The 23,720-nt window shown below is 44.9% G+C and overlaps 1 protein-coding gene across 5 annotated transcripts in view; it reads right to left on the bottom strand.

Annotated features, from left to right (window-relative positions):
- Window positions 1-23,720, bottom strand: part of ABR (ABR activator of RhoGEF and GTPase) — a 612,111-nt gene that overhangs the window by 96,468 nt on the left and 491,923 nt on the right. For all 5 annotated transcript variants that reach the window (XM_040338587.1, XM_040338588.1, XM_040338589.1 and 2 more), the window contains one exon: window positions 14,144-14,218. In XM_040338587.1, the coding sequence (XP_040194521.1) occupies window positions 14,144-14,218 (75 nt within the window). The remainder of the gene's footprint in view (window positions 1-14,143; window positions 14,219-23,720) is intronic.

Here is a 23,720-nt window from a genome sequence, read left to right as displayed (position 1 = left end):
CCCAACACAAATCTCTCTCCATCACAAAGCCCCCCAACACAAACTCCTCTATATTGGCTGGTTCGAATCCCAACCACGACACCATCTGCCTGGAGTTTGCATGTTCTCCCTGTGTCTGCGTGGGTTTCCTCCGGGTACTCCGGTTTCCTCCCACACTCCAAAGACATGCTGGTAGGTAAATTGGATCTCGTCCAAATTGGCCCAGTATATATGTATATATGTGTGTATGACTGTGTGTCCCTAGTGTGTCATGATCCTACGGGGTAAAAATGACCGCACCAACCAAGCAGATACTGGCTGGAAAAAGTGCCCAGAGGCGATTCAGTTCGCATGCGTTGCAAGTCATTCATTCATTCATATCACAAAGCCCCCAATAACAGACTCCTCTCGATCACAAATCCCTCAATAACAGACCACCCCATCATAGACCCCCCATAACAGATCCCCCATCACAGACTCCTCCCCATCACAGACTTCCCCCCAACACAAACTTCTCTCCTCACATAGCCCCCCATAACAGGCCTCCCTATCACAAATCTCCCACCCTATCACAGATCCCCCCATCGATATTACACTGCTGCCCCTTTTATAACATCCCAGCACTCCGCCTCTCTGCTACCTCAACCACACAAGACGCAAAGCATGGCAAATCCGGACAAAGGGCGGGGCATTGCTAGTGAAAGGCAGGTGTTTGATTGCTGAAACCGCCCCGCTGCTTAACTCAAAAGAACCGCCTTTTGTCCGGACCTGTCATGTTTCTCATCTTGTGTGATAAAAAGGTAGCAGAGGAGAGGGGGATTGCTGCAATATTAATGGGGCAGTCCGCGGGCCGGGTAAATCACACTGGTGGGCCGGATCCGGCCCGTGGGCCTTAGTTTGAGGACCCCTGCTCTATAGTGTGTACTCTTATTTCTGTCCACTGCTTTGTTCCTGTTATCAAAATGAATCTCTTCCCACAAGTTCTCCTGACACCAAGAGAAAAAAAGGTGACAGGGGAGGGACATCCAGCAGATGAACTGCCTCAGCTCTGTTCCTATGTGCTTGCAGGTATGTATCTTTTCTCCAATCTGCTCTCAGAGCTCTCCGTAACTTCATTTCTCTGCTCCCTGTTTTCCAACAGCTCAGACATCACTTTGAATGGATGTAGAGAAGAGAAGACTGCAGGTAGACATAACGTATGTACCTGAGGGACAGTCACTTCACTGGATATATGTCAAGCCCAGTCAAGCCCAATGGCAAGTCCGGCCCAGCATAGGACACACCCCCCTGCCACACCCGCTTAAAAGGAGAATTAACCCAAAAAAGTTAATTAAATCCACAAAGGACTTTTTTTTTTTTTACCACTGCTATTCGTTTATATTGGCTTTTAAAATTTACAAATGCAGCAATTTATAATTTGGATGAATAGTTTAGCACTGGGAAACACTTTTTGAAAGATATTTTTTATACAACTATATTGATCAGACCACAATGAGGGACAAATGAGTAGGAAAGTGGGACATTGCTCCAAATCAGGGACAGTCCCTCAACATCAGGGACAGTCCCTCAACATCAGGGACAGTCCCTCAACATCAGGGACAGTCCCTCAAAATCAGGGACAGTCCCTCAAAATCAGGGACAGTCCCTCAAAATCAGGGACAGTCCCTCAAAATCAGGGACAGTCCCTCAAAATCAGGGACAGTCCCTCAAAATCAGGGACAGTCCCTCAAAATCAGGGACAGTTGGGAGCTATGACATGCCGGGCCCCTGCAGTCCACCACCTACAAGTGCCAGCATGCTGACAGATTTGTAAACATGAAATAAAAACTAGACAATTTATATGTGCTCATCCCAACACATCAGTGCAAGGTTACGCTATGAATAATTGATCAAACCTCTTAGTAAAGCACAACTCAACATATAGGAAGCTAAAGCAAACCAACCAGTACATGTTTTTTACTTTTCACTGTAACAGGTGCAAGGTTAATGTGACTGGTCATTGTACATCATCTCCTCCCTTTGGATTGCTTTGTCTTCTAACCCTCTAGGACTTTTGGACATTTTCATCTCAAGGTCAGGTTGTAAAACCAAGACTTCGCTCCCATATTCACACTGCAATGACCTTCTATTGTATCCGCACGGAATGAGATTCAGCTGAACTTGTGTGTGATTCATCATTGGGAGACCTGATAAATATTAAGCATGACCCTGTCACAGCTGTGGGATTGGGTTTTGCCTCACATGAAAGGAGTCTGAGCTCAACATGTCAGATCCACTTAGTGGTTTTTGATCAAAAGCGATTTTACAACATGGGAGTTCAGGGCAGCATCTAATCTTCAGAGACACATCCTGTTCGATACCCTTATTTTATGGTAGGACTTTATGCTGCGTGCCAGAAAATATATGTGATCTGTATAAGAAAAACTAGGCACAGCCAAATACAGCTGCATCAAAGCAATACATCTGCATTGTGAAATAAATCTAAAAAATCAAATACAAATACACACAACCAAGTTATTTTACCAATGTGTCTAAGGGCTCCATGCACACTGGGCTTAGAAAAATAGCAGTTCCCTTGGCAGAGGAAAATGCTCATAGAGTTTAGGAGAGTTGTGTGTTTATTTTCTACCAGAAAGCTCCCATCCGTACTTTCACACATGCCTTCCGTTTGTTTCATCCGTTCAGTCAGGTTTCTTTTTTTTTTTAATCAGCTTTACATACGCTCTTTACATCCACTTAACCTCTTGAGGCAAATTTTTGGTTCACATTAAACCCCTTTCACACTAGGCCGCTTTTCAGTCGGTTTAGCGCTAAAAATAGCGCCTCGCAAGCCTCCTCAGTGTGAAAGTCCGAGGGCGTTCACACTGGGGCGGTGCACTTGCAGGATGGGGGGAAAAAAAAAGTCCTGCAAGTAGCTTCTTTGGGGTGGTGCAGGAGCGGTGTACAACGCTCCTCCACTGCCCCTGCCCATTAAAATTAATGGGCAGCGCTGCCGAAGCGCCTGCAATGCACTTAGTCACTGCTGCAACATGGGCGCTTTTAACCCTTTCAAACTGGAGCGGAGCGGGCGTTAGCGGTAAAGTACCCCTAGTTTTAGCGGCACTTTACCGTTATTTCGGTGCTTTTCGGCCACTAGCAGGGTGCTTTTAACCCTTGCTAGCGGCCAAAAAGCACCAATATAACAGCGGTAATGCGGCGCTAAAACTAAGGGTGCTTTACCGCTAACGCCTGCTCCGCCCCAGTGTGAAAGGGTCTTAGAGCTGTCCAATCCTGGATAAAATGAGAATCACAATTTTTTTGCTTATAAGATGATGATTCTCTCACGATTCCCACAGCGTAACATCATCTTTCACATTATACAAAAAAAAAAATAATTTAGCAAACTTTACTATTTTTTTCCCAATGTTTGGGGGTTCCAAGTAATTTTCTCAGCACACAGCTTGCTATGGGGACACACACAGGCAGGGCCGCTGATAGGGCAGTACAACCAGCCCTGTTGAACCGGGCTCAGTGCAGCAGGGGGCTCGGTCAACCTTTAAGTTATTTTAAAGTTATTTCAATAAATAAAAAGTTTTTCTCTAAACCATACCCTGCTCGACTTGCTAAATCAGAGGGTAATTACATTTTCCTGGGCCCCATCAGGTCAACATATGGGCTCAGGAGGTGACAGCAGAGGAGGGACTTTTTTTTCCTTTTTCGGGTGCAGGCAGACAAGCCCATGCGCTGCCCATATTATAGATCCGGCAGCAGCAACCCACTGCCTATGGTTTCCCTGGCGGAGTGATTCTTCTCTACACTGCTCCTGTATACTTCTGCCTCAGTAAAGCCTCGTAAACACGATCAGACTTTTTGCCAACAAACTTCAAAATGAGCAAATTTTCCAAAAAATCTGACCGTGTGTACGCTCCATCGGACAAACTTTTTCAGTTTTCATCGGACAAAAGTTCGCTCTGCAAACGGACGAACTTTTCGGCAACAAAAGTCCGATGGTGCAAAGTCCGACTGTGTGTACAGAAATCCATCGGAAGTCCGAAGTACGTATACGCATGCCTAGAACCAATGTTAAAATCAACCAACAATAGCAGAAGTTGACCAAAGGGTGGCAGTAAAGAGCAGAAAAACCACGTGATGTTGGGAAAGTTTTAGAAAAGTTTGCAGAAAAGTCCTGCCGTGTGTATGCTATGGGTATGCCCGGCCAACTCCCTTCGGACAAAAATCCATGAAAAAGTTTGTTTGAAGTCCGACCGTGTGTACGAGGCTTAAGTTCCGTGGACGGAGAGAGAGACTGATGTAAGGTGGGGAGGCTGAGAGGGCACAACAGGCTTAATCCGATGGCGGGGCACAGCCTCAGGCAAGTGGCAGTTCACACAGCAACACTGACTACTAAGGAATGAAGGTATACTCCCTGACTCCCCACTATGCTTGCCAATGATGATGATCAGAGAACAGCAGATGCTCTATGGCTCTGTCACAGTGTCACATGGCTGTTGGGTGCTGATTTTGTTAACTTAATGGCTGTACTGTGTGTTACAGATTATAACACAGTACAGCCATAACAGTCAGCATTCAACAGCAATGTGACACTGTGACAGAGCCATAGAGCATCTGCTCTCTGATCATCATAATGATGATAATGATAAGCATGAGATGCTTGGTTACATTTGTGTTTGGGGGCAGTAAATGGCTGAGCTGTGTTTTTAAGGCCCCCAACCACTTCAATTTAAGAACTAATTGCCCAAGCTTTCCACTTAGATCCATTGTTTGTCATTGGTCAATTGTTTGTACATACCTTCATGTAGGCCCACAGGAGTCTGGATGTAAATGGACCCAATTATGGGTCTGTTCCAGGGGCAGCAAACAGAGCAGCCCCGCGCCCCGTATGGAGCAGCCGCCACTGGTCTGCTCAGTTCCAGAAAAAAAAAAAAAAATGGGGAAAGGACTGCATCCTTTTCTATTTTTCCAAACCTAAACATGACAGATCAAACATAGCCTGATGTAAATGAACAGGTAGGAGAAAAACAAATATCATTTGAGGATAAGGCTGCATTTTTTCAAGGTGGGCGGAGTCGGGGGCCCGTTAGGTAGGCTGTACGGGGCCCCATGATGTCTGACAGCGGCCCTGCACACAGGACAGGAGGAGTGTACACTGCCGGCGGGGGACTCCAGAAGAGGAGATAAGGGTCCACTCTGTGCAATATCATTACACTGAGCAAGTAAAAATAACATCTTTTTTTATTTTAAAGCAAATACATTTTTTTACTTTATTATCACTAGTTAAATAAAATGATATATTGTATCTCTATTAGAATGTCTCTCCTAATCATTTTCACAGTCAGGGATTCATACAAGAGAACTAATGACAAAGTACCGCCTTTAAAATCTATTAAGGGAAATGTAAACTGTTTCTTAAAATACATTCCCATCAGGGAAGCAGCAGGATGAACCCAATGTATAGAACATTCTGTACCATAGCACCAAAACCGTGCAGTACATGAGACTTTCCTGAGCTATACATATTTTCAAATGTAAGGGACTTTTATAGGACCCTCCTGAGCATGTCTACATCATATGTGATGGCTGCTGTGGGAGTTTTTTTCTGTAAAGTGGACCCGTCATTAAAATTCATTGTATACATACGCTATATTACCAAAAGTATTGGGACGCCTGCCATACCATGAACGTTAAGGACATCCCAGTCTGTAGGGTTCAATATTGAGTTGGCCCACCCTTTGCAGTTATAAGAGCTTCAAATCTTCTGGGAAGGCTTTCCACAAGGTTTAGGAGTGTGTCTATGGGAATTTCGGACTATTCTTTCAGAAGAGTATTTGTGAGGTCAAGCTCAAGTCTGTGCTCTAATTAATCCCAAAGGTGTTCTATTGGGTTGAGGTCAGGACTCTGAAGCAAACAGAAAGGGCAGCTCATCTGGGGATAAAAAGCAATACATTTATTGAAGATCTATTAAACAATAAAACATGATACGGAACGATCCAAAGGTGCTCAGTAGACGCGTTTCACACAAATGTGCTTACTCAGTGTGAAACGCGTCTACCGAGCACCTTTGGATCCTTGGGTATCATGTTTTATTTTTTTGTGGATCTTCAATAAATATATTGCTTTAAATCTGTGGATGTGTAGCCCTTTCTCTTTGCTTTCTATTGATTCCTCTGTCTGTGGACCAGGCAAGCACCCGGATTCACACGGCAGCATACGAGATCCTGCAGACGGCTTAGGAGCCCTTTCTTCCATTAGGCCAGTCAAGTTGCTCCACCCCAAACTAGCTCATCCATGTCTTCATGGACCTTGCTTTGTGCACTGGTGCACACTCATGTTGGAATAGAAAGGGGCCTGTAACGGCTACCCACTGGTAGTGAGGGTATCGGCCGTTGGAGACGTCCTTTTCCCTGGCAAGCTGCGATATACAGGTACCGCCGGTATATCCCATCGAACGCCCTTCCAAGAAACGAGACGTGCTACGTTTGAAGGGTCAAGCAGACTGACTTTATTTGGCATATTTCACCTGCTTATATCTGCTTACAACTGTACAGAAACAAATGACACCCCCCCCCCCAGGGGGGACTTCAATACACACACTTTGAAACAATGACACTCCCTTGAGCCAATCAGCCGCTAGCCATTTTGGCTCCTTAACTTGATCAGACAATAGAATTCAATTAACCTTTAAAACAATTATCACTCACACATAATCCCATCAGCATACACCTCACAGGGGGCTGTTACCTCCACAAAAGAGTTCATTAGCTATGCGAAGAGTACATTAGCATTCAGCAGTGAAAGAGACTCTTTGTCCAGTTAACCCTTTGAGCTCAGAATACAATGCGGTACATCCAATTGTGACAAGCCATGCAGTTCCTTGTAGTCCCCCTGCATGAAGATTATCGATGTCCCGGCAGCATGCATATGTCCGTTACACTACTCCCCTTTTGTGGAACACTCCGGCAGACCCGGATTGATCCTTTTCGGATCAACTTGGGGATGTCCGGTCTGCTGTTAGGGTAAAAGTTCCGTTTGCCTGGACAGTCCGTCGGCCTTCCCATTGGCTTACCAGGTCGGTAGCTGATGGTGACGGTGAAGAATAGAATTCAATTCTGGAACAGTCACTTGCTTTGCTCTCTCAATGGCTCCCAAAACCTGTTGCTGATGCTCTTGGGACAGATACGGCACCACCTGGATGCAAATCCCATTTAATCTTTTGACAATTTCCGCCTGTTTGTGCATTTCAATGTTCAAGCCACGGGACATCTCATAATACATGACATAGTGTCGTTTCATCTCTGATTTCTCACTGGCCAACTTGTCACATTCCCATTTTAGACTGTGATATTGTGCCTGATCTACAGTATATGTCGGGGAAGGTAGTCTTACCCGGTTCTCAGCAGCAAGCGGGTTGATTCCAGCAACGCGGGTGGTCACGGGACAAGCAGCAGCAGGTGTAGGTAAATAAGCCGAAGTCAGAGGGCCAATGTCGTTGCCCAGCACCACCTCGGCAGGTAGGTTGTCCATGATACCAACTGTGGTCTTTCCTGACCTGGCTCCCCAGTCTAAGTGCACCCGGGCGGTGGGTACGCGAAATACAGCACCCCCTGCGACCCGGACGGCAACTGTGCGAGTGGACACGTTCTCTGGCTTTACCAGATGTTTTTGAATCAGAGTGATAGTAGTCCCGGAATCTCTTAAGCCTTGTGCTACTTGTCCATTCACTCGTACCTCCTGACGGTGATGCTGACGGTTATCCGGAGAGGCCGCTTGTATTGGGTCTGCCTCATACCAAATTCCCAGACATTCCTCAGGGCCCCCCTCGGTCTCCAGGCAGTGGGCCGCAGAGGGACGTGATGGAGTGACCTCTGTGTTGGGTGTTGTGCGTCTCCAATTGTTATTGGTAGCTCTCAAAGGGCAATAACGAGCAATATGTCCTGTGTCGCTGCAGTGATGGCACGTCACCCTAGGCGAATCCCGGGGGTAGTTGCTAGGCCCCTGAGGACGTGGTGGGACTGGAGCCCGAAACTCTGGGCGTGGGGTGACTGTTGGAGTACGCGGTTCTGCCTTCTGAGCCAGCCGCATAGTACCCTGGCTTACTTTCCTTGTCTCCGCGTACTCATCTGCTAGCCGAGCCGCCTCGTTTAAGTTAGCGGGACGGCGATCTCGTACCCAGTCTTGTATGTCTGCGGCCAGGTCTTGGAAGAAATGTTCCATTAGGAACAGCTGCAATACTTCCTCCCCGGTGTTGGCCTTGCACCCTTGGACCCAAAGGGATGCCACCCTTTGTAACTGGTTGGCCCATTCCATGTGGGAGTCCACAGCCATCTTCTTGGAATCCCGGAAGCGCCGGCGGTAGGCTTCTGGCGTTACGGCATATCGGGTTAGCAGCGCCTTTTTAACTTGCTGATATTGTAAAATATCCTCTGGAGCGAGAGCCCGAAAGGCTTCATTGGCTTTGCCCGACAATTTCCCCGACAAAATAGTGACCCATTGGTCTGGTGGTACCTGGTGTAGTGAGCACTGCCTCTCAAAGTCCGCCAAATATCCATCGATTTCCTCCTCACTTTCTACAAAAGCTTTAAATGCAGTGAACAGTATTTTCTTTCCTGTAGCAGCAGGTGGGGGGGTAGGAACTGCAGGTGTAATGGGCTGTCTCGCTCTTACCAGTTCCAGTTCTTGTCCCCTCTTCGTTTGTATCTCCTCCCTTGCTTCCCGGAACAGCTGGTTGATTAGTTCCACGGACGTTTCTGGATACAAGGATAATCTCCGCTGTACAATCCCAGTAATTACATCTTCTTTGCTGACCGGTGCAAGGGGCTCAGTTCCTTCCATGGATCCATCCATCTCGTCCAGCTCCAGCAGGTCAGCTATCAGCTCCCTCCGTGGTCTGTTGCTGGCGCTCCTACCACGACTCTCTAATAAATCTTTCAGTGTGGATCTTTTCAGCCTGGCGTACTGCGACTCCATTCAGCACTTGCTCTTTGGATAAAAGGACGATCCCACTGCTGCCAACCAATGTAACGGCTACCCACTGGTAGTGAGGGTATCGGCCGTTGGAGACGTCCTTTTCCCTGGCAAGCTGCGATATACAGGTACCGCCAGTATATCCCATCGAACGCCCTTCCAAGAAACGAGACGTGCTACGTTTGAAGGGTCAAGCAGACTGACTTTATTTGGCATATTTCACCTGCTTATATCTGCTTACAACTGTACAGAAACAAATGACACTCCCCCCCCCCCCCCCCCAGGGGGGACTTCAATACACACACTTTGAAACAATGACACTCCCTTGAGCCAATCAGCCGCTAGCCATTTTGGCTCCTTAACTTGATCAGACAATAGAATTCAATTAACCTTTAAAACAATTATCACTCACACATAATTCCATCAGCATACACCTCACAGGGGGCTGTTACCTCCACAAAAGAGTTCATTAGCTATGCGAAGAGTACATTAGCATTCAGCAGTGAAAGAGACTCTTTGTCCAGTTAACCCTTTGAGCTCAGAATACAATGCGGTACATCCAATTGTGACAAGCCATGCAGTTCCTTGTAGTCCCCCTGCATGAAGATTATCGATGTCCCGGCAGCATGCATATGTCCGTTACAGGGCCATCCCCAAACTGTTCCCACAAAGTTTCAACAATGTCTTTCTTCTTGCCACTCTTCCATAAAGGCCAGATTTGTGGAGTGCACGACTAATAGTTGTCTTGTGGACAGATTCAACCACCTGAGCTGTGGATCTCTGCAGCTCCTTTAGAGTTACCATGGACCTCTTGGCTGCTTCTCTGAGTAAAGCTCTCCTTTCCCAGCCTGTCAGTTTAGGTGGACGAGAAGAAAGAGAGCGGAGGGCGCACCGACCTCGTGTGATACTGATAAAAAATATTTATTCCAATAATAAAATCAATGGTTATACTCACAAAATTGGAGTTAAAAACAGGCTTTAAAAGTGAGTACAGCAGATGTCCAGCACCGTCAGTGGAACACGAATAATCGTTTGAACCAATCGGTAGATGTAAAAGCTGACGCGTTTCGGGGGCGTACCCCTTTCCTCAGAGCTAACGTAGTCTGCAGTGCTCCCTCGCCGTGGTGATTATGGGGCTATATATACACACACACACACACTCATAAGCACAGAAATACACGCCCACATAAGTGGGCAGGCAGACCTATGTTGATAGGCTCATGTCAGGGTGTAATCCTCCCAGGTAGGCGGGGGGCGTTTTTTCAAGGACCACACCTCTATATCCTCAGAGTGCCAGTCCCTTAAATGAGGGTGGTCTCAGAGCAGTAGTACAGTATATATTGTGTTTTTTGGAACTGTCATTGCAAATGTATACTGGCTCCCATCTTTAGCTAACAGTGCATATTTATTTGTTTAGTTAGTTACTAAATTACAGGCCGAGTGTGTGGAGGAAGGGGTGCTCATATGCTTTACCCCTGTGTGGAGGAACGATAGGGCCTTACCTGACTGTCCCTTTGTGCTTATCTCCACTGGATCAATGTACATGCTCCACGTGAGTCTGCTGGAACGCACGCCAGCCATATAGGACAGCAGTGCGTTCCAGCAATTGATGCGCGCGCGCGCGCCGTACTGTTCGCGGCGCGCGTGCCGTACTGCGCGCGCCGCAATCGCGATGTACCGCGCGCCGCGCACTGTGTCGGTGAATCGTCTCCCTATACGCAGAGCGGAGACTAGCTGCTCCAAGCTCTGCAGTACAGGGACTGTGACGTCACTGCGACTCTATGGTAGCATTTTAACATGGAAGATGGTCCTCGATGTCTGCCCTCTAGTGGTGGAGGGTGCAAAGGACACTTAAACTCCATGATAGTGAGATCCTGAAGGGAAATTACCTCGATGTCCACCCTCTAGTGGTTGGAGGGTGGAAAAGTAACATTAAAAACACATTAATTTTCCAGGTGAGTGCTTTTAGCCTAACTCCACAGAAAATTGGATGGGGTTGCATGCAAAGGGAAATACAGTTATAGCACTGTATCAATAGTGATGTGCATAACTGTGCCCATGTATAGACACCCACATCTCACAAAGTGGCTAACATAGGGGGGACTGCAGACCATCGAGACATTTACATATTAACAAGATGCAACATACAAATAAATAGTGACAAAAATCCCTCAATGATGTTACATTAGTGCCCAACATGGTGTTTGCTATTTTGTATCTATAGCTACTATAATTGAAATTATTTTACATACTATGGTGTTATATAACTTAATGTATCTATCTACTCATACTAATATATTAATGTTAAATTAAGTTTATGATGTATAGTCATATGCATCAGAAACGAAAGGGGGAAGAAGCCCTAGTGATGGGGGAGGGGGACAAAAAAGGCAGGAAGGATGTGGTGTGATAATAGGTGGACTTGAATCAGGTCGACCTCTTTCGTTATTATCACAATGGTGTACAGATACTCATGTCACAGTGTGCAGTTCGATCTCCAGTTTAGGTGGACGGCCATGTCTTGGTAGATTTGCAGTTGTGCCATACTCTTTCCATTTTCAGGAGATGGATGGACCAGTGCTCCATGAGATGTTCAAAGCCTGGGATATTTCTTTAAAAGCTAAACCTGCCTTAAACTTCTCCACAACTTTATCCCTGACCTGTCTGGTGTGTTCATTGGCCTTCATAATGCTGTTGGTTCACTAAGGTTCTCTAACAATTCTCTGAGGGCTTCCCAGAACAGCTGTATTTCCACTGTATACCGAGATGAAATTCTACACATGTGGGCTCTTATTTACTAACTACATGACTTCTGAAGGCACTAGATTTAGGTTAGGGGTATCAGAGTAAAGGGGGCTGAATACAAATGCACACGACACTTCTCAGATATTTGTAAAAAAAAGATTGAAAACCATTTATCATTTTCATTTCACTTCACAATGATGTGCCACTTTGTGTTGGCCTATCACATAAAATTCCAATAAAATACATTTATGTGTTTGGTTTTAACATGACAAAATGTGGAAAATTGCAAGGGATAGGAATACTTTTTCAAGGTACTGTAGAAGGAAACCCACACAAGCACAGGGAGAACATGCAAACTCCATGCAGACAATGTTCTATTCAGCTATTCTTGAGATTAACACATCTGCACAATGTAAAGTCAAGGCAGGTGATGAGCGTAATTTTCCAATCTTGGTTTGATCAGTTGCTTTGAAGGGTAGAAGAGAACTCTGGGGTTTAATAGACTCCAGATGTCTCGGCGAAGGGTACCAGTCACTGCCCATGCTTTTACAATGGATGTTGTTCACCCCTTGTGATAGCAATGAAGTAGATAAAAAATAAAGAGATAGTGGAAAATAATAGTAAATAAAAGAAAGAAAAATCGCAAGCTCCCCTGTCCAAACGCATACATAGGTCAGGCACGCAAAAGTAACTGCGTGCACAGGCCACATGTGAGGTATCCATGAAGGTTATAGCGAGAGCAATACTTTTAGCACCAGAACTACTGTATAACAACTCTAAACTGGTATCCTGTAAAGGCTTACAAAACATTGCCTATCGATATTTTTAAATACTATTGTTTGGCTCCGTTCCACGAGCGTGCAGAATTTAAAGTGCGACATGTTAGGTATCTATTTACGTGGCGCAACATCAATTTTTATAGTTTACAAACAATTGGGCAATATATTGGGTTTTTGTGCATTAAAATTAACTAAAGTGTATTTACTCCCCCCAAAAAAAAATGTATAAAAAAAAAAAACACTGCACAGATACCGTGTGAAAAAACAAAATTGCCACCAATTGCACAATTTGTATATTTAATATACAACATGAATAATAAGTAATTTTCCAGCAAATAATTACATATATAAAATATATATATATATATATATATATATATATATATATATATATATATATATATATATATATGTATGTATGTATGTATGTATATTAGGGCTGTGCAAATTAACTTTTAATTAATCGATTAATCTTTAATCTTTTTGATCGATTAAAATTCTTTTGATTGATACTCACCTCTCTGCCGGCTTCCGGGCCTTCAGAGAGTTCCGTCGGAGATCCGGTGACGTCACAGCCACCGGCGGGTCTTGCCGTGTCCATCTGAAGGGCTCCTTTGCTGTGCCTTCATATCTGCATGCTGGCGGGACCTTACTATCTGCCACCTGCAAGGGCCGTTACACTTCCCTCTATCACTTCCCTCTATCAACCTGGGATTCTACAACCATCCACTGGGAGTTGTGATAGTTCCCTTCACGGGACATCTACATGCCGACGGACTGATGTTAACCTCTCCTCATCTGGATTCAGCAGTGGCATCGTTGTACACATTTTTATACCAGTATCATACTTAGCTACATGTTTTTATGACTGCTTTTGGTACCGTTTGGTATTACTCGCACCATTTTTACAGTTTATGTAGCTACATCCATTTTATCTCCAGTGCAATATTTATTTTGTTACCTACTTGAAGACTATAAAAGTTTTAATGCTATTCCCATCGAGCGCTGCCTTTGTGTGTTTTTTGTATCCTGCTATCCATTTTTCCAGTGGTTGGTAGCTGCACTGGGAATCAGCCTGCAAGGAGATCAGCTAAAAGTAGTTGGATCTGTATGTGCGTTATAATTAATCAGAATTAGTCGATTAATCGATTTAAAAAAAGAACGATTAATCGAACAGAAAAATGTTGATCAGTAACAGCCCTAATATATATATATATATATTATATATATATATATATATATATATATATATATATATATATATATATATATATATAGTTTGCTTAGATAAGCGTGGTTTAGGGAAAGTTGTAGGGCTCTTGAGAGGCCCATGACATAGGGATGATGGGAATTTTACAAGCTACCCTGGCTACTAGGGGGTTAATACAGGTTTCTCTATATAGAGACGTGTCCTATACTATGAAGAGCTCCTGGGCTGAGCTCAGCTCCTGGATTTAATGCTTAACCTTCTGGTGCCTTTCGATATACCTGCAGATCTCGTCAATGTCTGTTTTAGTGATTTCAGAGCCGTCACATTCTGTGCTGCCGTCTATGACTGTTTTATAAGCCTTGGCCGGCACGCATGTATATACCTTATAGAATTTACGTTGGCTTAATGAAAACCTCATGTAGCACTGGGACAGTGAAATGACCTAATCGACCTAAAAAAGAGCACTTACTGGCAGGTTGGCTGAATCCTTTGGCAGTGTGAACAATCACATGCAGGAAACCGTACAGTCCAGGAGATTCATCATCTACATAAAGAAAGAGCATAGTTAGTTAGATTTTACCAACATAGAAACTGGCCAACCCCAAAATCAAATACTCCCACAACCCAGATAATTAACATAACATGACTGCATCTGCAATATTTCAAGCTGAACCCAAGGCACATTTTGTTTTAATGCAACAGTCTTCAAAGTCCCCTGAACATCAGCACACATTCTGGGAAAGAGGCGAGTACCACTGGGGTTTAATCATTCCTTTCTGAATACCCATGTGCTGACAGGGAACATACTGACAGGAGGAGAGGGCTGAGTGAGCAGAGTTAACGACTTCTTAGTGTGTTGCTGATCTTTTGCTGTCAAATCTATGGGTCGGTACACACCAGAACACAGTGAGGGAAAGGTGGGTTCCATGTGTAGTTCCCGCACCGCCTTTGAGATCTGCTGCAGGTGCCAATACATTAACGACACCACAAACACAGACTGCAAATAGAGGTGTATGAACCACAAAGTTGGGAGCATGAAATTGTCCAAAATGTCTTGGTATGCTGACGCCTTAAAGTGGAGATTCAGGCTTTTTTCAGTTTATTAAAAGTCAGCAGCTACAAAAAGTATAGCTACTGACTTTTAATAAACAGCCACTTACCTGTCCCACAGTCCAGCAACGTAGGAGCCCGAAGCCTCGCTCCTCATCCCCTCTTCTCCGCGGCGCCATCATTGGAATTGTGGGCACCCGGCTGTGACAGCTTGTGGCCTCACGGCCGGGCGCACACTGCTCATGCGCGAGTCGCGCTGCACTCTCCGAGTGGACAGGCAATCGTCTGGGACCCGTGACGTGTCCCAGAATATTGCCTAGAGCAGGGATATGCAATTCGCGGACCTCCAGATGTTGCAAAACTACAAATCCCATCATGCCTCTGCCTCTGGGTGTCATGCTCGTGGCTGTCAGAGCCTTGCTATGCCTCATGGGATTCGTAGTTCTGCAACAGCTGGAGGTCCGCTAATTGCATATCCCCGGCCTAGAGGGAGGGGAGGAGTCACCTAGGCAGCATGTACAGGCAGGTGTCACAATGTTTTTGGCTATATATATATATATATATATATATATACACACACACACACACACACACACATATATATATACACACACATATATACACACCTACAGTATATCACAAAAGTGAGTACACCCCTCACATTTTTGTAAACATTTTATTATATCTTTTCATGTGACAACACTGAAGAAATGACACTTTGCTACAATGTAAAGTAGTAAGTGTACAGCTTGTATAACAGTGTAAATTTGCTGTCCCCTCAAAATAACTCAACACACAGCCATTAATGTCTAAACCGCTGGCAACAAAAGTGAGTACACCCCTAAGTGAAAAGGTCCAAATTGGGCCCAAAGTGACAATATTTTGTGTGGCCGCTATTATTTTTCAGCACTGCCTTAACCCTCTTGGGCATGGAGTTCTCCAGAGCTTCACAGGTTGTGACTGGAGTCCTCTTCCACTCCTCCATGACATCACAGAGCCGGTGGATGTTAGAGACCTTGCGCTCCTCCACCTTCCGTTTAAGGATACCCCACAGATGCTCAATAGAGTTCAGGTCTGGAGACATGCTTGGCCAGTCCATCACCTATACCCTCAGCTTCTTTAGCAAGGCAGTGGTCATCTTGGAGGTGTGTTTGGGGTCATTATCATGTTGGAATATTGCCCTGCATCCCAGTCTCTGAAGGGAGGGGGATCATGCTCTGCTTCAGTAGGTCAGTCACAGTACATGTTGGTGTTCATGGTTCCCTCAATGAACTGTAGCTCCCCAGTGAAAGCAGCACTCATGCAGCCCCAGACCATGACACTCCCACCACCATGCTTGACAGTAGGCAAGACAAACTTGTCTTTGTACTTCTCACCTGGTTGCCGTCACACACGCTTAACACCATCTGAACCAAATACGTTTATCTTGGTCTCATCAGAACACAGGACATGGTTCCAGTAATCCATGTCCCAGCAAACGGTTTGCAAGCTTTCTTGTCTTGTGCATCACCTTTAGAAGATCATCTGGCACGACAGCCAAGCAGACCAATTTGATGCAGTGTGCAACATATGGTCTGAGTACTGACAGACTGACCCCTCCCCCACCTCTGCAACAATGCTGGCAGCACTCATATGTCTATTTCCCAAAGACAACCTCTGGATATGACGCTGAGCACGTGCACTCAACTTCTTTAGTCGACCATGGCGAGGCCTGTTCTGAGTGGAACCTGTCCTGTTAAACAGCTGTATGATCTTGACCACCATGCTGCAGCTCAGTTTTAGGGTCTTGGCAATCTTCTCATAGCCTAGGCCAGTGATGGTGAACCTTGGCACCCCAGATGTTTTAAAACTACATTTCCCATGATGCTCATGCACTAATGTACTCATGCAGTGTCGTTGATCATGGGAAATGTAGTTCTAAAACATCTGGGGTGCCAGGGTTTGCCATCACTGGCCTAGGCCATCTTTCTGTAGAGCAACAATTCTTTTTTTTTCAGATCCACAGAGTGTTCTTTGCCATGAGGTGCCATGTTGATTTTCCAGTGACCAATATGAGAAAGTGAGAGCAATAACACCAAATTTTAACACACCTGCTACTCATTCACACCTGAGACCTTGTATCACTAACGAGTCACATGACACCGGGGAGGGAAAATGGCTAATTGGGCCAAATTCTGACATTTTCACCTAGGGGTGTACTCACTTTTGTTGCCAGTGGTTTAGACATTAATGGCTGTGTGTTGAGTTATTCTGAGGGGACAAATTTATGAAGGGTTCAATTAATGCAGACAGTTTAGAAAACAGTGTACTTCCAACCTTTTGGCACTAGTTTGGAGAAGGCCTTTTTTTGTTCCATCAGGGTTTGACAAGTGTTCTTTTGGCTGAATAGGCACACGTTTCCACAATCCCATTCAAAAATCTTGGGGAAAGCGGATATGGGGCGGTGGCAGGTGTACACAAATGTTTGGCCATTTAATGCATATACGGTTGCCATTGACGAAGCCAGTAACTCTAATGCCGCGTACACACCATCACTTTATGTGATGAAAAAAAAAAATTTTTTTTTTAAAAACGTCACTTAAAATGACCGTGTGTGGGGGAAAACGTCGTTTTGTCTTGTTAAAAAACGATAAAAAAAAATTGAAGCATGCTTCAATTTTATGTGTCGTTTTTCAAAACGTTGTTTTTTACTTCACAGAAATTGACCGTGTGTAGCAAAAAACGACGTTTAAAACAACGTTTTTACACCCGCGCATGCCCAGAAGCTAGTTATGAAGCTTCAATGAAAAAAAGTGGTGAACGCAACCTCGCTTTGCTAGAGCATTGTGAGAAAACGATGGTGTGTTTTACTGCTTTACTGCTAGATACGGAGGGGGCATTTATCAATTCTGTCACGCTGCAAGGCAATGCTAAACAGGATCAGATACAGCCGATGTATGCTGTAGACGTAGCGAGAGATTCATCCATCCAACGCTGTATGACACCTTGAATGGAAGAATCTGTTAAGGGTGTATGGCCAGCTTTAATTAAGAGTAAAAATCTTCAGTGACAAATCTGTTGCACGCTTTTGTAAATGTGCTCACGTTACAGACAGAGTGGTCACTGAACAGAAAAAGGCAGTCATTTGGCTGGATTTACATATCTGGCATGTCGCGATTGAAGGGGTGTCTGCTGCTAAGGACAGAACCGTACACATTCCCTAAATGCAACTGTACCATGGTCTTTTGTTTGTAATATCATGACCAGCCTGAAAATTCGGTAAATTAGCACATCTGACTTAAACACCACACAAGTAAGCACTTGATGTACTATTTTTCTAAATGTGAACTATCTTGGTACAAACCTATGTAATAAATACCCTTTGAAGACAAAGTGCAATGTAGATGTGCCGACACACTAATACTGTACACACTAGAGCATGAACAAGCCCTTAGGCTTTCTTCTGCCAGGGCAATGCCATGCATATTAAGATTCCTATATGCCTACCAAACATATTTTCTTATTGGCTTGTCACACATCGAATTTACAGTGTGTGACATGCATCCCTCTACTGGCCATAGTGCAAATTACACTGCAAAATGTCTCATCCACACAGGTGGACTCCGTCGCTCCTTATTGTGCATACACAAATTATGTTTCATAAAGAGATCTTCTCGCTATATCATCAATCTTCCCAAAAGAGTATATGTGCATCTAATTTTACGGTATGTTATTTACCTGTTAAAGCGTCTCTTGTGTAGACTTTCAAAAACCCAGAGACTGCTGCTAAGCACTGCCATCTTGGATGTGATGTGAGCAGCTACAGCAAACTCAGAACTGTCACTTAAACTCTATAGCAGTGGCGGACCGTGCATTGTGGGCACACAGGCGCCGCCCCCCAGCACCTTTGCCGCCCTCCCTATCCATGCGCCCAGCCCCTTTCAAGAAGCCGGGGGCATGTGATTAGAGCCAGAGGCTCTAATAGGTTTCAAAATATGGTGGGCTTGGGGCACAGAGCACTCTGTCCTGATCCCATCCTGTTGTGCGACGATAGCGAATACATTTTTGCCATTTTCACACTAAGGTTCCCCCCGCCAATCAGGAGGCAGGTCGTGAGATCCGTTTCCCGATTGGCCAAAGCGTCAGGCAATCCTACTGGAAACAGGAAGAAGACACACAGCTGCCGGAACCGCTGCCCGATTTCCATCGTGGGAGAGGATGGGATAAAGATAGGGCTTAGGGTACCCCAAGACGCAAGAAACCCCCATCGTGGGAGAGGAGGAGAGAACACTGCAGCACGCCAGCCCTAGATCGGGTAGGTGCCATGATGCCATCCTCCTCGGGGGTGGGGGTTAATGTCAGTGCTGACCCCCCTGCTCTATAGTATTCCCCTTTGTTGCTACTCCCAGAAGCCACATTATTATTCGCAGAGGTATTATGTACAGAGGCCACATTATTATTATGCACATTAGTATTATGTACAGAGGAGAAGAGATTCTGGGTTGGCACAGACAGTAGAGACTTCGAGAAAAAGAGGGGTAGAGTGTTGTTATAGGATTGACAGTTCCTGCAGTGGACACATTTTCGAGCAAGTTTAAAGACACATTGCACGTTTAAAAAAAAAATAGGACTTGCAGTCGGTTGAAGCGCACATGATATCAGCTACTGTTGGTTTATACTGCTGCTTTCAAAAGGACTGGACACTGGCAAACCTAATAATTGTATGCCAGCCCAGGATAACCACTACTCTACATGCCTCAGTTTGTGTTTCTGTTCGTGCTCTTGGTACTCCTTGCTACAGAGGTGTAGGACCTGTGGACTCCAAGAAAATAATGTTACGATGAGTACAAAAATTATATTTTCTTTCTTGTCCATTGAGGGGCACAAGAACTGAAATACTGTCAGGACATCAAAAAGCAGTCCAACAAAAGGGTGTTCAACACAGCAAAAAGCTACCCAAAAGAGAACCAGGGACCATGTGAAGCCGCATGAAGGGCCAACTTGCGAATTTGAAACTGGATGAGACGAGGAATCAGACCCGATGCTCAAAACCTAGACAGAAAAGTCACTGCCAGAAGACACTGACTACACATGGAAGTGACCACTGAACTTCAACCAGTAAGAAAATGATCAACCAAAAACCCATCAAAAATGGGCAAAACAATCGTTTACCGTGAAATAAGAAAATACACCTCTACAGGAATAAGCCTCAAGAAAGAGCCCAGGACAACACAGGTCCTGGAAAGAAACCAGACCTACTGGCCTGAATTTAAAGGCGCCAAGCCTTCATGCCCCTGACCAGGATCAAGGGATGAAAACTCTGTGTAAAAAAGGTTGGCTGACCAAACAGCTAATCACACCAGATGAGACCAACCAGAAAAATTCTGAATCTGGTAGGACAAAACTGCCTACTAGAGGTGTGAAATGACTCAATCCCATGATGTTAGTGTGACTGAAGGGATAGGGTGCATGTGAAGCAGCCTTTCAGGGATAGACAGGAGAAGGAAGTTAAATGTTGGTCCAGCACTGGTGAGATGGAATTGAACTAAATAAACCTAAGGACACAATTAACACATTCTTTCTGGCAACTCTGGGACACTCCAAAGAAATCCTCCTGCTAAAAAACACCCTACCAAATTACAAGTCTAGAAAAAAGTTCGTGATCTCCCAGATCCAGTGTAGCATTAACCGCTTTAGAAAAAAAAGAGACAAAAGTCTTAGATATACAGCTAAGAGCATTCGTCCAATTAGGGGCAGAGGAAGGGAAGGAAATATAAAAACTTTCTCCAAGTCTTAGTCAAAGGGAATCTGCAGCAGTAGACTAGTTTATTTTGCCTACTGACAATCCAGGGTGGCATAGGGCTCTTCAGCAATGACCTCCACCTGCCACGCAGGATCTGAGACACACTTAGCTGTGAGAATCTCACCTTCATGTTTAAAAGGCTACCAGCGGAGAGAAAACATCTCCCGAGAGATTGCCCTTAAAGGGCTCTCTGCATTGTCCAATGCTAGAATAAGACTACTTGTCTTGACGCAGGAAGGGCTCCCACTACTCCAGTGGTCTCCAAACTGCGGCCCAGGGGCCAGATGCGGCCCTTTGCCTGCTTATGTACAGCCCTTGGAACGCTTTTTCATTCACTGACACCAATGATGCAGCACAATCCATCCCAATGACACCAACGATGGGGGCCCATTTCCTCCCACTGACACCAACGATAGGGCCCAATTCCTCCCACTGACACCAACGATAGGGCCCAATTCCTCCCACTGACACCAATGATGGAACTTTATTACTCCCACTGACACCAATGATGCAGCACAATCCATCTCAATGACACCAATGATAGGGCCCAATTCCTCCCACTGACACCAACAATGGGGCCCAATTCCTCCCACTGACACCAACGATAGGGCCCAATTCCTCCCACTGACACCAATGATGGAACTTTATTACTCCCACTGACGCTTGGACATTTTGTACGCCTGATGGCCACACTCCGGCCCCCCTAAAGTCCAATAAACCGGCCCTTTGTTTAAAAAGTTTGGAGACCCCTGCACTACTCCTTGTTGGTGAAGGTAAAGCAGCACCTAGACGTTGTCCAATGGGGTCTGAACCTGAATTGCCTGAGCTGAGACACCACAGTGGAGAAGGGGCTACTTTCTCTGGAAGACCAGAAATCAGCCACCGAAATGATGTTGCTTCCATGAGCGACGTCCTCAAATATCTAGAGAAAGATTTATGCCAGTCTCCTGATGGAAAGGCTGAGGAATCAAACCAGGGACTACCTTATCCATAGCGACAGACAAGGTAGACCACTCAGGAACTTAACCTTCCCCCAGAGGCTAAAACAGAGGAAATTGTAATAGGGGGACCCTGAGAGGAGGGCCCCCAATACCCATTACTTCAGCATAGGAGGAGAAAGGGGTGACTGCCTGTCCAGTGACAAATGACCCAAAGGTACATGTGCAGTGGACCACCACAGCAAAGAACTAAGCTAGTTAACCTTAATTACACTCTACTCCCAGTCTTTAGAGTACACCAAAAATAAGTAGACAATCCCAAATGTCCAAACTTAATGGCAAATACGTATTTCTTCACTATATACTCTACTTCAGTGAAAACCAAGGTAAAACTGAACTGTCACTGAATTAGACCCTCTGGTGTCTTAAAACGCGTATATATATATATATATATATATATATTATTCGCCACCAGATACCACTCTCCCCCTTCTCATTAAAAAAATCTTCTATTCTTTATATCCTCCCAGAGAGAATAATGAGCCAAAAACAATAAAAACAACCATAGTGTAATGTTCTCAAACACCACAAAGACAAAAAGTGTAGACTTGTGTTCACATATAATCAAATAGCGTGGCACCCAATTCACCTAAACACCACTAGTGCATTTATAACATCATTAAAATCCACTGCTGTCTCTCCCTCCCAACATGAATGGACACTCGCCAAATTACAACATATATACTGCATTGGGGCTAGGCAACCATTCAGTATTATTGTTTTTCCTCCTTGGACCCATCTTTCAGGTGCCCAAGTAGCGTTGAAATACCTCCATGGAAATTTATACACAAAGCAGCCTCGTAGCAACCAGTAACACACTTTATTTAAATAACACTGCACTTGCATAAGCAGAAAGGTAATATCCACATAAAGAAGGCTGACCAGCTACTTCCACTGCTTGTGTCTGATGTCACTTTGTCAACATGTTTTGTCATCAAGACTCTCAAGAAAATCCCATAGAGGAATACTGGGCTAGAGAGGGGGCAGGCGCTGAGGTCACAGAGTTGCTCCAGGAACTGAGCAATCAGCGATCATGTAAATACTTTGTTCTTGGGCTTAGAGCTAGCAAGGGACAGTTGCAGCATCAGACCAATGCTGCAGCAATACAGGCGAGTATGTAAGTTTGTTTTTTGTTCCATTCCTTACCTGATGTAAGTGCATCGTATTCAGTTTTAATTATGCTTCAAAAAAAGATTTTACACTAGGGCGATTGCGCTCTTGTTTGTTTTCGGTTTTAGAGTGTTCCTGCCACCTGGTGGAATCTTTTGAGAGCTGCAGCTGCCAAGTGTTGTTTATAGAGTGTGATGCACTTATGAAGTGTATTTACCAGCTTTTGGGAGGATATGATGACCAGCGCACAGACTATTGTCGTTCTTATTGCATTTTTTTTTTTAATATAGCTCAAACTTCTCCTTTAAATGTAATCTACTGCAAAATAGAACAACTGCTGTCAAATCTTCCCTAGCATCCTATATTTTGCTACATTATTTTCCTTATAGTCTTGTGCAACTTCTTCTATTGACACTTGGGAGGGTTCTTGTAACTAATGCTTCATGTATTTTTATACTTAAATTTTTAGGGTACAGTCTTTACATGGAATATGTTGGCACTTTATGAAATAAAAATTATGTTATGTATTTTTTTTTTTGTATTTTGCTTTAAATCTCAGGCTCACAGATTAAAAGGTAAAAGAACTTCACCAAAACTGGCAAATAGACTACAGCAGGGGTGCCCAACCAGTGGCCCGGGGGCCACATGTGGCCCGCGGAGCCCTCTGATGTGGCCCACGACCTCCTGCTCTGAAAAGCAGCCATGGGCCCCTTTTACACGATCATTCTGATCCAAATGGACCAGTGGCGTATCTAGGGTATGGCAGCCATGGCAAGTGCCATGGCTACCATATGAAGGGGGCGCTGTTGAGTGGCTGGGCAGCAAGGCACTTGCCAGGGTCGGAGGGTCTCTTCTTCCCTCCTCCTGAGCATAGGCAGGATCTCCTTTTCAGCACCTTTGCTAATTGACAATGGCAGCGCTATCCCTGCTGCGTTCAGCCACAGCCCTCCCCTGTTCTCCCAGGCTCTCCCATTCCATCTGGTCGGATTGGCAGCGCACAAAGAAGGAGGAACATCAGTTTCTCCCTCTCCTCTGTGACAACTACGGCCTTAAGTGATGAAGAGTTCATCACTTCCAGTATCGGTTCTGCATTTACCTGGCTGGTA

This window comes from Rana temporaria, chromosome 2 (assembly GCF_905171775.1).
Source record: "Rana temporaria chromosome 2, aRanTem1.1, whole genome shotgun sequence".
Classification (NCBI taxonomy): domain Eukaryota; kingdom Metazoa; phylum Chordata; class Amphibia; order Anura; family Ranidae; genus Rana; species Rana temporaria.
The sequence above is the reverse complement of the archived record's forward strand: the minus strand, read 5'-3'. Positions and strand labels throughout refer to the sequence as shown.